General features: G+C 45.8%; 2 protein-coding genes across 2 annotated transcripts; both read right to left on the bottom strand.

Moving 5' to 3' along the window:
- Positions 1 to 5,752: 5,752 nt before the first annotated feature.
- LOC308521551 (uncharacterized protein C2orf78-like) lies at positions 5,753 to 7,618 on the bottom strand (the record flags this gene model as incomplete). Its single annotated transcript, XM_081094624.1, has 1 exon — positions 5,753 to 7,618. One exon carries the CDS (start codon positions 7,616 to 7,618, stop codon positions 5,753 to 5,755), a length of 1,866 nt encoding a protein of 621 aa, XP_080950750.1.
- Positions 7,619 to 8,311: 693 nt separating this feature from the next.
- Positions 8,312 to 12,623, bottom strand: LOC308521550 (uncharacterized protein C2orf78-like; the record flags this gene model as incomplete). Its single annotated transcript, XM_081094623.1, has 3 exons — positions 8,312 to 8,322; positions 8,476 to 9,213; positions 12,617 to 12,623. The coding sequence occupies 3 exons, from the start codon at positions 12,621 to 12,623 to the stop codon at positions 8,312 to 8,314; spliced, it is 756 nt and encodes a 251-aa protein (XP_080950749.1).
- Positions 12,624 to 13,953: the final 1,330 nt, after the last annotated feature.

Below are 13,953 nucleotides of genomic sequence, written 5' to 3'. Positions count from 1 at the left end.
TATTTACAGACAACTCCATGGACACCCCAAGATTCTACCAGGTGGTGGTAGGTTTGGTGGGAGAATGATGTCACAAAGCAGGCAGTTTAAAGGGATGAGAGAGCCAATCGGGAGGTCAGGTTCCCAAGAAGACAGGATTGGATGGAGGGAGTGGTAGCGGAGCTAAACCAACACCTGCATGGCTGAGCTCTCAGGACAGATGGGCGAGATGACAATACAGCTGTGATAGTCTCACTTTCCCCAGGCTCTTATGCTAGGGAAATAATCTCAATGTTTGTTATAGACTTTCATGAATATAATTAACTACTAGTTGCTTATATTCTCCATATTATATTGTATAACATGTTTACCATTATCTATATTGCTACTATCTTAGAGAGAATGGAAAGGGGCATCTAGGTTGCACACTTACAGTTGTTCTGAAATCATACCAGTCCATGTCATAAGTGAATTTACTGTGGCTTTTGAGGAGCAAGGGGAGGGATTAAGGAGCTCTCTCTGTCCGTTGGTTGACCAGTAAAATGAAGTTTCTTGAGTGTATTTTGTGCAGAATGATGTGGTCCAGGGCTCTTTTTTTGTAGTTTCTTCTCCTTGAATCCTACCTCCCCAGGGCTGGGCAGGGCCAGGCTAGGTTGACTAGCATCTCCTACCACTCTCATTTTTTCTCCTTCTTCATTGTAGGCATTGTTTGTAGAGAAGCTTTGATCTTGCATTCTGACACTCCTGAATGTTACTCCCTGTCCACTTCCAGCAGCAGGGTCTTCTTTGTAGTGTCTGACGCTTCCCCCAATGGGCTCTGTCCATTACAAGCAACGACCACAGAGCTAGGTGTCAGCTGACTGCAAACCTTTCCTCTTCCAGCCTTTGGTTGCACTTCTTCTGCCCGTAATTTGCTCTCTCTGGTTCCTTGGGCCATGTAGGCATCCTGCTGTATTATACGCGAGAGGCCTTCACGATGTTTTCCCTTCTCCTTCTCTCATAAAGTGGATCCAGTGTGGCAGTTACTGCAGTCTCCTCCCCCTTTGCAACAGGCGCTGTAGAACTTTGGGCCTCCAGGATTCTCTGTCTGCCATGCTTGGGTGCACGGCCAGGCAAAAGTGAGGAGGAGACTAGTTAGAGAAAGACAAGGACATTCTTGGAGACTAGGTGACAGGCAAAGTGAAATTGTACAGGACAAAAACATTCATGTGGATATTTTAGGTTCAGTGGAAAAGATGTTGACACATTTTGGTCTCATTTTGTATTAAGACAACAGACAATTTACATGTATACACAACTTATCTAGTGCAACAAATGCAAGGCATTTTGCTCACTACAGGTATAATCTTCAATATATTTTCATTTTCTTTTATGTCATATTAGCTCAATTATATAAATCATTGGTGTGTTTGCAGAACAGAGATTGTCGTTATGCTGTGTGTCAATGCTCTGGTTTTGTTCATTTGTTTTTTTCCTAGTCGTACTTTTTATTTATTTATTCATCTTTATTGTTGTATTAGAGATGTCACCTTTATTTTCTATTTTGTCTTTCCCTCCATGGAACCCCTCCACCCACCCCACTCTTGCCATCCCGCCTTCTACCTTCACCACTCCATTTTCTGTGTCCATGGGCTATGCATACATGCATACAAGTTCCCCAGTTCATCACACCGCACCCACACCCCCACCTTCCCTCTAAATTTTGTCAATCCGTTCCATGCTTCTATATCTCTAGGTCTACTTTGCTCATCAGTTTATTTAGTTCATTAGATTCCACATATGAGTGAGATTATGTAATGCCTTTCTTTCTCTGGCTTATTGAGCTTAGCATAATACTCTCCAGGTCTATCCATGCTTTGCAAATGGTAAGAGTTCTTTCTTTTTTTACAGCCGCATAGTATTTCATTGTGTAAATGTACCACTGCTGTTTTATCCACTCATCTGCTCATGGGAACTTGGGCTGTTTTCCAAATCTTAGCTACTTTAATTTGTGCTGCTTTGAACATAGGTGGGCATATATTCTTTTTGATTGGTGTTTCTGGTTTCTTAGGATTTATTCCTAGAAATGGGATCACTAGGTCAAATGAAAGTTCTATCCTTTTATTTTTTGAGGAATATCTTTAGTGTTTTTCACAGTGATTGCACCAGTCTGCATTCCCAGCAGCACCCTAGTCTTATTTTCAAAGATTCCACCATGGTAAGACATATTGCATATTTCTCCCTTGAGGCGTTTATCTTGAAGCATCATGAACTAGCTTGATCTGATGGATTTTGTGGAGAAACTTAAAAAGGGGCCTGTGAAAAAGGACACTGTGGTGAGTTATGCTGTGCACACAAACAAAAGGGACAGATGTGTACAGTCAGCCCAGTGTGGCCTGGGTGCCTCTGTTGTTCTTCCCCTGGTTAGTGCTTTTCTCACTAGCCCTCTTGTGACTGTGAGAAGACAGTGCTGTGTTGCTAACCCAGGCTTCCACAGGGTGGGGAAAAGTAGGTTTACAGTTGTGTGTGTGGAAAATAGTACAATTATGTATAAATAATCATACAACCATAAAGTCTGTGTTTCCCATACTCAACTGTAAACCTACTTTACCCCATGCTATCTATGGATTAAGCTGGCTTGGGGGAGGAAGTCAATGAATCTAGTAGTTTCTCTTGATGGTAAGCTTTTAGGGTGCCTGGATCAATCCACCTTGGGCTTTTTACTTCCATTGTGTATGAAGTGTGTGACCCAAGAGGCCAAGAAGCCAGAAGAAGATAGCTCCTACAGATGGAATCTCCAAAGCCACATTTTTCATTTATAGGCCAACATTTCATCTTATGAGATACTAGAGGCCCGGTGCACAAAAATTTGTGCACTTGGGTGGGCGGTCCCCTCAGCCCGGCCAGTGCCCTCTCTCAGTCTGGGACCCCTTGGCGGATGACCACCTGCTGGCTGAGGCCTGCTCCCTGGGGGACTGGGACTAAGATGGCAATCAGACATCCCTCTGGCAGCCTGGCAGCCCTCGGGAGATGTCCACTTGCCAGCGGGAAGCAGACCTAAGCTGCAGTCGGACATCCTTAGCGCTGCTGAGGAGGCAGGAGAGGCTCCCACCACCACCGCTGTGCTGGCAGCCATCAGCCTGGCTTGTGGCTGAGCAGAGCTCCCCCTGGGAGAGCGCACTGACCACCAGTGGGCAGCTCCTGCGTTGAGCGTCTGCCCCCTGGTGGTCAGTGTGTGTCATAGTGACCAGTCATTCCCAGTCCTTCTGCAGTAAGGGTCAGTTTGCATATTACCCTTTTACTATATAGCAGGGGTCCTCAAACCACGGCCTGCGGGCCACATGCAAATACAAATATTGTAATTGTTCCCGCTTCATTCTTTTACTTCAAAATAAGATATGTGCAGTGTGCATAGGAATTTGCTCATAGTGTTTTTTTTAAACTATACTCTGGCCCTCCAATGGTCTGAGGGACAGTGAACTAGCCCCCTGTTGAAAAAGTTTGAGGACCCCTGCTATATAGGATAGAGGCCTGGTGCATGGGTGGGGGCCGGCTGGTTTGCCCTAACTGGTGTCCCGGATCAGGGTGGGGGTCCAGCTTGGGTGCCTGGCCAGACTGGGTGAGGGGCTGATGGCTGTTTTCAGGTTGTTCGCACCCCCTTTTGAGTGGGGGTCCCCACTGGGGTGCCTGGCCAGCCTGGATGAGTGGCTGATGGCTGTTTTCAGACTGCCCGCACCCCCTTCAGGGTGGGGGTTTCCATTTGGGTGCCTGGCCAGCTTGGATGAGGGGCTGAGGGCTGTTTTCAGGCTGCCTGCACCCCCTTTAATGTGGGGGTCCCCACTGGTGTGCCTGGCCAGCCTGGATGAGGGGCTGAGGGCTGTTTTCAGGCGGGCCAAGCCTGCAACTGAAGCTCCCAGTCACTCCTTTTTTTCTTTTTTTCTGTTTATTCTGGGATTTATTTACCTTCTGTAATTGAAACTTTGTTGCGGCTCCAGCTCCTAGGCCAGCTGGCTGAAAGCAGGTACCTGGGGTTTGTTTAGCTTCTATAAGTGCAACATTGTTGCTTAGACTGGAGCTCAGAGCCCGGCTGCAGCAGCCTGGGAACCTTGGCTAGCTCCATCACTGGAGCAAGCAAGCCTCATGTTCCCTTCAGCTGCCTGGCTGCCAGCCGCTATCTTTGTTGGCAGATAATTTGCATATCGCCCTGATTAGCCAATGGGAAGTAGAGCGGAGGTATGGTCAATTACCATGTTTGTCTATTATTAGATAAGAAGAGTTTTTTCAAAGATGGTGCATTCTTACCTGAGAAGAAATTGTGGGAAGTGTTGCAGTGTAGAGATATGGCTTAAAATTATAAATTTTTTCAAGGCTTTCCCTCTTGGAATCCTGCATTACATTGCCAAATTTCTGATGCTAATATGTAATATGAGACTAACACTACGAGCTAAATATCTGCAGTCCAGACCAGTCTCTCCTTTTCAGTATTCCCATGGAAATCATGGGAATCCCCAGCTACTGCAGTGAGGGGGCTCTCACCTGAGACCCAGTGTGCCTATTGCTCTTGCCAGTGGACATGGATGCTTCCCGGGATTTTTCTCTTGGGCTTTGCTCAGTTGATGGTGGTGTTTAGACAAGGCGGCATGTGCAGCCTGGGCTCATGCAGCAGGCCCTAGCTTGCCCTTCAAGTTAATGTTTAGGCTTCATCTGACGTTTGATCTCATGCACCAGTAAGCTCTGGATGCTGTGTTCTGAAAGCCAGGTGGGCGACCTATGGCCACTTACAAATACTGAAGCCTTCAGAGACAGGCCTCCAATGGAGGCTTCACTCTACTGCATGCAGTGTGACCTCAGCCCATTACTGAACCTCTCCGGTAAAGTGACACAGGGATACTGGCCTTGCATGTTGTGAAGGTTAACTGAAGTGGTGTACTCATGGGCCTGGACCTAGGTGTGCAGTCAATGATCATTTATTTCCCACGTCCTGTCCTGGGTGGGCCTCCTACTGCAGACATTCACTTCTGTAGGCCCCTGTTATCAGCTTCCCCAGGATAACTCTAAGCCCTTGCCACTCATCTGGTAGATTCCCCTAATTTGTTCTCACTTTCCCCAACTGCAATCATATATGCATAAGGCAACCCAACCCATAGGAAATGTGTCCTGAATCTGTTTTCTGAAATACTTATCTAGTGGTCATGAGACATAAGGCCAACTTCCCAAGAGACTTTTTACATTGCTCCTGGTCAACCTAGACTCAGCTTCTGCCCTCTCAACTCTATTCAAATTTTCCTCTTTTAGCACTCATCTCAGATCCTGCTTCTCACTTCTGCCATACACCCACCTCCTGCTTCTCTTTATAGATCCATAACCTCTCCCCGCTTTTGGCCTTTCTGGCCATGGCCCAAGTTCCTTTCTTCCCACGGTGCTTACCCCCTGACCCTCATTCACCGATCCAACTTCCAGTTCTTTCCTTATCGTGCAGCCTTTGATCCTCATACCCACCAAAGAAAGAGCACAGTTAACAGCATCTCAAAACACAAAATACTTCTTTATTATTAAATGCTAATTTATAATACTTATTCAATTTTATTACGTTATAAAATATACCAAGATTGAGAAATTTCTATCATCTATCTATCTATCTATCTATCTATCTATCCATCTATCCATCTACCTATCTATCTATGTATGATCTATCTATCTCTCTATTGTCTATCTATCTATCTATCTATCTATCTATCTATCTATCTATGGAAAAACAGCAGGTACACAAAAGCACCAGTACTCCCAGCATCTCCTACATCACATAGCCATAGTACAGAGAAATGTCCATTTCTTTTTCCCTGTCAATGAAATGCTGCATTTCCCCCAATTTGGCAGCATTCTCACGCTCTAGTTGAGCCTTCCTCTTCATGGCCTCTCGATCTGGCCTCTGCTCATTGGTGATGGGTGTTGACATGACTGGCCCCCGAACCTCAGATTTCCTCCACGGAATTGGTTGGAGGGCGAAATCCTGGAGTAGATAGTGGTTGTGAGGCTTGAGCGGAGCCCGGGGCTGGCTCACAGCAGAGTGAACAGGCTCCCGCTGGAAAGAAGCACAAGATGAGGCTTTGTAGGTCCCAGGCCTAGAAGCAGGAGGCGGAGGGACACTAGGGCAGTCGCGGTTGTTCAAACCTGCTCCAGCTGAGTTGGATGATACTGGCTGAGCTGATTTGGCAGGGCCTATCAAAGATGCAGGAGTTGGCAGGGATGCATTGACTGCAGCAGGCTTGGCAGGGTTGGTCACAGCAGGCCGACATGATGCCAGAGACTGTGGCCTGCGAGGAACAGGTGGAGCTTGAGGCTTGTCCATGGTTGGAAAAACCAATGGCACCAGCTTGACCTTCCCGGGAGAAGGCAGCTTGTCCTGGGATGGAGGTGGAGCCCCTTTGTCAGCACTTGCATATGGTTTTTGGGGATTGACTTGAGTTTTCACAGGACCTTTGCCCTCGCGGGGAGAAACCAGCCATGGTTTGGTAGCTGGGCGTGGCTGGGGGCCTTTGGGGTTGCTTGAGTTTCCCAGGGCCCGCAAGGAAGACAGGTCAGCTTTCTCATCCCTCTTCTTGCCCAGTGCATGGAAAACCTGCACAGACTCCAGCATGTGCATACCGAGGCTGCTGCGAGGCTTTTTGATGGCCTCTTGTGGCAACTCAGGATGACTTTTCTTCCTCTTCATCTTGGGAATGGCTGGCTTCTCCTCGGCCTTGACTTTGTTCCCTGACTGCTTCCTCTCCTCAGCTCTCTTGGAGTAGTGTTCCTTGTTTCTTTTGGCGTTTTCCTGCCCATGTCTCTTCGTATTGCTGGTCCTGCTGGCTGCAGCTTTCTGAGGTTTGCTGTTAGAATGCTTGGCCATGTTCGAAGGAGCCCTGCCACCAGCTGCAGCATTGCAAGGAACCAGTTCTCCCACAAACACACAATCTGGGCTCTCGGGCTTGATCTTGGCCTTGGGAGCATCACTGATAGACTCAGAGGCTTTGTGTTTGATCTTCCTGCCTTGATCAGAGCGCGTCTTTCTGACACTTGACTTTTTCTGCACTTCGTGCAACGTGAGGCCCCTGGTGTCTTTGGTTTTGATCACCTTGGGTCCTTGGGGCTGATCAAGGTCATCCAAGGAAGTTAAGACCTGTGGAAGGTGAATACCCTCCACCAGGGTGTCGATGTCTGCAAAACTGTCATTAGATTCAGTCCCATTTTCAAGTGTCCCTTGGTCCTTAAGACTCAGGCTGTTCTTTCCCAAACCAGAGTTGTCACAACCAGGCTGCTCCTCTTGGCCAATGGGATCAGTGCAGGCCAGCACCTGTGGAATGTCAGGGGCTTCTAAAGGGAGCAGTGGAGCAGCTTCGCTTTCTGTTGGGAACTGGTACCCATTCAGGTGCTTGGGAAGCTTGGTTTTAATATTCTCCACATTCTTATTCTCTTTCTGTTCCTGGCTTGGAGCTGGAGGCAGTGCCAGGAGGTGACTAGGACTCTGGACGAGGGGTGCCATTGACATGTCCCCACTCTGAGGTGGTGGATAACTCTCAAGTACCTGGATATGTCTGTTACTGCCGGACTTGAGGAATTCTTGAGTAGGTGGTAAATAAAATAGTTGGCCTGGAAGTTGCAATGCCAGGGAAGTCTCCATCACTACAATGGAATCAAGGGGAAGTCGGTCAGTCCCTGGCAATAAGATGCTCCCTCAGCACCACCATTGCAACAATCATGTGCCTTCCAACAGTGGGAAAGGCATCCCTACAAGCTCTTTTGCAGGATCATGAACAGCATCGTGTGCTAGGAGATAAAAGGCAACTGTTCTGGTTCTTCATGGTGACCATTTGATGTCATTTTTTTAAAGGATTTTCTTTGCATTTCACAGGGTTGTTATAAGTCAAATAAAAAATAAAAGTGATTTTTAAGAAATGTTTCTCATTCTCATATGGAACCCTTGTAATTCTCTCTACTTTCCTGAGTGAATGAAAACACTTCATACCAAGGACTAAGACAGGGAATGGAGCTCTTCCTGACCAAGTCTATAAGCAAGGGGAGATAATGGCCTGTTTGCTTTGGACAAGATGTTGGAACACATGATCCTAAATCCAGGTGTCAACTCAGGAAGTGATGGAACGTTCAATGGGCACTATCACAATAATGTACTGAAAGGCCTCAGAAAGAGACTAAAACAATAAATCAAGGGAGTTTCTTGCGGCATTGTAGTACAGGAGGACTCATCAGGCAGGGCAGTGGAAAGTGTGGTGTCCCTTGGTATGCTCTTGGAGTTCTCCTACATGGAGCATCCATGGCTGTTAGTTTCCCACCTTCCCACCTCTGTCAGGTGTCCTCATAAGGAGTCTGACAATGGGGGGCATTGACTGAGGGTGGTAGTGGTGAAAGTCACAGGACTTACATTCTACCTGTCTGAGGACTCACCACTTCACAGCTGCAGATTGACCCTAGTTTTGAATGCTGACCTTATTCCTCTTCCTTGTGACTGTTTGGACTCACCTTGAAAACCTGTCTGTGTGATGGGATGAGGAGGCACAGAGTAGCAGATTCCACAGGTGGAGGCTGGTGGTATCATACTTGTGGACTGAGCCTCCTTTAGCACCATGACCATCCCTGGGTCAGGGGCAGAGGCCCTGCTCTCTGTGTAAGACACAGAGCCATAGGACTGCAGGTAGGGACCACCCTCTTCAGAGAGCAGAGGGTCCATTGTGCCTTGATTGTAGTAACACACATGATTTCCCACCTGGTAGGGATGTGACAGGCTCTGTCCCTGAATGGGTGCCCCCTGAACAAGGTTGACAGAAAGTGATGGATACTGAGGGGCCATATTATAGGCATCTGAGTGTTTATCACACTGGGACGCCAGAGACATAGAGGAGACAGTTGTGTCCTGGTCAGTGACAGTCACAGTGAAGTTTCTGAGTGATGATGACTTCTTTTCAGTGTCTCCTGTAAGAGCCCACTCAAAAACTTTCGGATTGGAAGCAGCTGGAATGGAGATTGGGCTCTGGCCAGGAATTTGAGACAACATGGTTGTGCAAGAATGTTGGTAAAAGTGGGCACCACCCATGAGAGGTTGGAAAGAGGCGCCAGAGGCTGATGGCAGGAGCCATGGTGAACTGTTGGCTGGAGCAGAGGCACTGTAGAAATTGCAGACACTTCCTGCATTGCTCTCCACAGGAAGAGAGCGTTGCAGAGAGGTTGAAATTCCAAGGAAAGGTGGATTTTTGGAATTCTCTGTAGGGAACAAGAGGGTGATGAAAAACATCAGAGAGATTGATAAACAATATGTGTGAAAAAGCAGCATTATTTTAAGATTGTTGCTTTCAGCCCTAGCTCTTTTGGTTCAGTTGGATAGAGCACTGGCCAGCGAGTCTGGGTTCAATTCCAGTCAAGGGCACAAGCCCAGGTTGCGGGCTCAATTCCCCAGTAAGGGGCCTGCAGAAGGCAGCCAATCAATGATTCTCTCTCATCATTGATGTTTCTCTCTCTCTCCCTCCCTCCCCCTTCCTCTCTGAAGTCAATAAAATAGAGATATCATGTACTGGTGGGGTCCCTCAGCCTGCCTGTGCCCTCTCACAATCCGGGGCCCCTGGGGCGATATTGGACTGCTGGTTTTGACCTGAGGGATGTAGTAGTGCAGGAAGCAGCAGGTGGACCGGGAAGGAGCCCGAGCCAGGGCCCGGCGCTGGGCAGCTCCAGCTTGGTGGTAGTGGCAGCACTGCCGCAGAGGTGGGAGAGGCTCCTTCCACTGCAGCTGCTCCAGTCATGAGCCCAGGTGTCTGGTGCCCATCAGTCAGCTGAGCGGTGCTCCCACTGTGGGAGCACACTGACCACCAGGGGGCAGCTCCTGCGTTGAGCGTTTGCCCCTGGTGGTCAGTGCATGTCATAGCGGCCAGTCAACTGGTCATTCACTCTTTTGATCATTCAGTCGCTTAGGCGTTTATATATAATATAAAAACTTGAGCAAAAATGTACACAAGACCCAAGTGGTGTGGTTCATACATTGTTCTCCAGGCTAGAAGCAACCACTCCCTGACCTATCTCGCTCTTGAACCTACAGCAGTATTGATTTGTATGCTCTTTCCTAGAATTAAAGCATTTTCGAACCAGAAGTCCTTGGAGAATCCCTGTTCTAGCATTCTCATTTCACGAGTGAGGAAACTACGGATCGGTTCTCTCCCTATGTTAGTATTAGTACCTGCTTCCATCACCTAAACATCCCCACTTCCTTGCCAGAGCTCTGCGCATTACACTGCCAACATGTAAGAGCAATAGAACTTCTGATGCAGATGTTTGTTTGTCCATGGGAAGACAGCACATCAATTGTCATAACAATCTTCAGCGTCTCATTTTGCCTGTGCCCTTCACGTGCTCTTCCTATAATTCTCATAGAAGCTCAATGCAGTTGGTAAACTTAAAGGGTGTTTCTTACTGTCTTTATGCCTGATTTTTGATCCTACCTCAAAATGGCTATCTGACGGTGAGTTTCTCATAAGTGAGGCACGTGGCAAATGTCAAAGTCTAATAAATTTACTGCAGAATGAAGTTCTGTTTCATACATCAGTATCATAAAAGTAAATATTGCCTATTCTATTGTAGTGAATACTGTTAACCAGAAACAACCCACAATAGGTGATTTTGAGTAAGTTCTTAGCCAGTACATATGGACAGAGGAGATCTATCAGTAGAAAATGCATAACAAGCAGCACACTGCAACCACTGTTGATGTATATGTGCCTCCCATAAATGCAGACCAATAGTTCAGTAAATACTAGTTTAAAGCGGAGAGCAAAGTAAATGTAAAGGAATTCCATTATTGTAATCATTTGTGTTTCTCTGACTATACCCCAGTAAATAAGAAATACTTAGTATATTAGATATTTGTATTTCAATTAAAATAGCCTTAAAACAAAGAGAAGAGAACAGTTGAAATGTATCATGAAGGTTTTTATATTTATCTTAAAACCTAGATTGTCATCATCTTCAATCCAGGAAAGGATGTCGTACCCAAAGTCTTAAAACCATCATCAATAGATTTCAATTTAAAAAACACACATTAATATAGGAATCCCCAAGAGAATCTAAACAATTGTTTTGTGAGAAATATGAAATTAGCGAAGCGGGGCTTGATGCTCTCTTGTTTTCCTTAAGCAGCTCTGACCTGAAATGAGGCAATGGCTGTGTATCAGCGTGCTGTCTGCGTTAGGAAGAAAATAACTTTGAAGATGAAGAGCATCTTTGACTTCGAACATACTAATCACACAAAGGGTGTATTCTTTCTGATTCTATTTAGGACATATCTTTCTGTTAGGTCTTAAATTATTTCGTTTACTAGACGAAACATTGTCATAGTTTAAAAATCAGAATGAATTGAAACACTGAAAATTCTGTTATTTCCAATGCCCTAAATCAGTGGTCGGCAAACTCATTAGTCAACAGATCCAAATATCAACAGTACCACGATTGAAATTTCTTTTGAGAGACAAATATTTTAAACTTAAACTATATAGGTAGGTACATTGTTATTAACTTAATTAGGGTACTCCTAAGGCTAAGGAAGAGCCACACTCAAGGGGCCAAAGAGCCGCATGTGGCTCGCCAGGCGCAGTTTGCCGACCACGGCTCTAGATAATCGCCTTTCTTAGTTTCTTGTATATAAGAAACATCATTTCTGAAACACGTTTTTAAATGTTTATATTGCAAACTGTCACATGCCATCTGTGTTCAGAGAGGCAATAAGAAAACAGGCAACTGAATAGGATTGTGTTGATACACGGCTTTGGCTAGTGGTACCCTACCCCAGCCTTACTTTCTTTCCTATTCTATCAATGCAAGCATTTGCTGAGATCCACATTACTTTGCCCTAGTCCGAGCTGATTTCACCCTCTACTCTTTCTGCTTTTATTTAAAATCTTTGGTTCCCTCCAATATTCCATTCCAAACTACCTTTTGTTCTCATGAGCTCTTTCACGCTCTCCTTGTTAATTTTTATACTTTTCCCTCCTTCTCGGTTGTGTTTTTTCCTCCCTCTTGGTTCCTGTAGGCCTGTGCTGATGAAAAATGTTCTAATTTTTTTACATTGAAATACTTGCCTTCTTAGAGCCCAGTACTCTCCATCCTCTCTCCCTATTTCCTCTGTTATCCTACTTTGGATAGCAAACTCCAAAACCACATGAATATTACCTTTGGAACAGCACTCAATTTAAAATACTAAACTTGAAACCTTGGTGGTGGGAGATCATTACACATGAGACATCATATATCTATATATGTATGTATTGCTAGTTTTCTCCATGACTTAGGTTTTCTTCCTATTGCTGTTGAAACACTATCAAGAAGTCTTGATTTCATTGTCAACAGGAGTGTTCTTTAAAACTCCATATTAGAAAAGGAAGGGGTTAGAGTCCACAGCCAATCTAACATCCGAATGTAGCAGATGACGACAAAACAGATTTTGTGAGAGAGTCAATGACTTGTCCAAAGTCACATTGCTAGTAGATGTCAAAATCTCAACTGAAATTAGGTCTGCAGACTTCTCAATCACTATTTCCCCAAATTATTCTCTGCTCTTTTGACTCTATTGCTAAATTTAGGGGCAAACATCTAATGAAAAACTTTAAAAAGGTTCTCTCCTTACCTGACATGGTCAGAGAAGAAGAGCAAATATCAACTTTAGATGCAAGGGATGAGGATGTCTCAGTGGCTGAAGCCAAAGAACACGTGTGTCCAGTACGAAGGTCACTGGTCATACTGGCCACTGGTCACTGGTCACCAGTTACTGGTCACTGGTCAGTTGCGATGATCCAAATTTATTTACAGACAACTCCATGGACACCCCAAGATTCTACCAGGTGGTGGTAGGTTTGGTGGGAGAATGATGTCACAAAGCAGGCAGTTTAAAGGGATGAGAGAGCCAATCGGGAAGTCAGGTTCCCAAGAAGACAGGATTGGATGGAGGGAGTGGTAGCGGAGCTAAACCAACACCTGCATGGCTGAGCTCTCAGGACAGATGGGCGAGATGACAATACAGCTGTGATAGTCTCACTTTCCCCAGGCTCTTATGCTAGGGAAATAATCTCAATGTTTGTTATAGACTTTCATGAATATAATTAACTACTAGTTGCTTATATTCTCCATATTATATTGTATAACATGTTTACCATTATCTATATTGCTACTATCTTAGAGAGAATGGAAAGGGGCATCTAGGTTGCACACTTACAGTTGTTCTGAAATCATACCAGTCCATGTCATAAGTGAATTTACTGTGGCTTTTGAGGAGCAAGGGGAGGGATTAAGGAGCTCTCTCTGTCCGTTGGTTGACCAGTAAAATGAAGTTTCTTGAGTGTATTTTGTGCAGAATGATGTGGTCCAGGGCTCTTTTTTTGTAGTTTCTTCTCCTTGAATCCTACCTCCCCAGGGCTGGGCAGGGCCAGGCTAGGTTGACTAGCATCTCCTACCACTCTCATTTTTTCTCCTTCTTCATTGTAGGCATTGTTTGTAGAGAAGCTTTGATCTTGCATTCTGACACTCCTGAATGTTACTCCCTGTCCACTTCCAGCAGCAGGGTCTTCTTTGTAGTGTCTGACGCTTCCCCCAATGGGCTCTGTCCATTACAAGCAACGACCACAGAGCTAGGTGTCAGCTGACTGCAAACCTTTCCTCTTCCAGCCTTTGGTTGCACTTCTTCTGCCCGTAATTTGCTCTCTCTGGTTCCTTGGGCCATGTAGGCATCCTGCTGTATTATACGGGAGAGGCCTTCACGATGTTTTCCGTTTTCCTTCTCTCATAAAGTGGATCCAGTGTGGCAGTTACTGCAGTCTCCTCCCCCTTTGCAACAGGCGCTGTAGAACTTTGGGCCTCCAGGATTCTCTGTCTGCCATGCTTGGGTGCACGGCCAGGCAAAAGTGAGGAGGAGACTAGTTAGAGAAAGACAAGGACATTCTTGGAGACTAGGTGACAGGCAAAGTGAAA

The sequence above is a fragment of the Myotis nattereri genome (genome assembly GCF_964212035.1).
Source record: "Myotis nattereri genome assembly, chromosome: 6".
NCBI classification, from domain to species: Eukaryota; Metazoa; Chordata; class Mammalia; order Chiroptera; family Vespertilionidae; genus Myotis; species Myotis nattereri.
The sequence above is the reverse complement of the archived record's forward strand: the minus strand, read 5'-3'. Positions and strand labels throughout refer to the sequence as shown.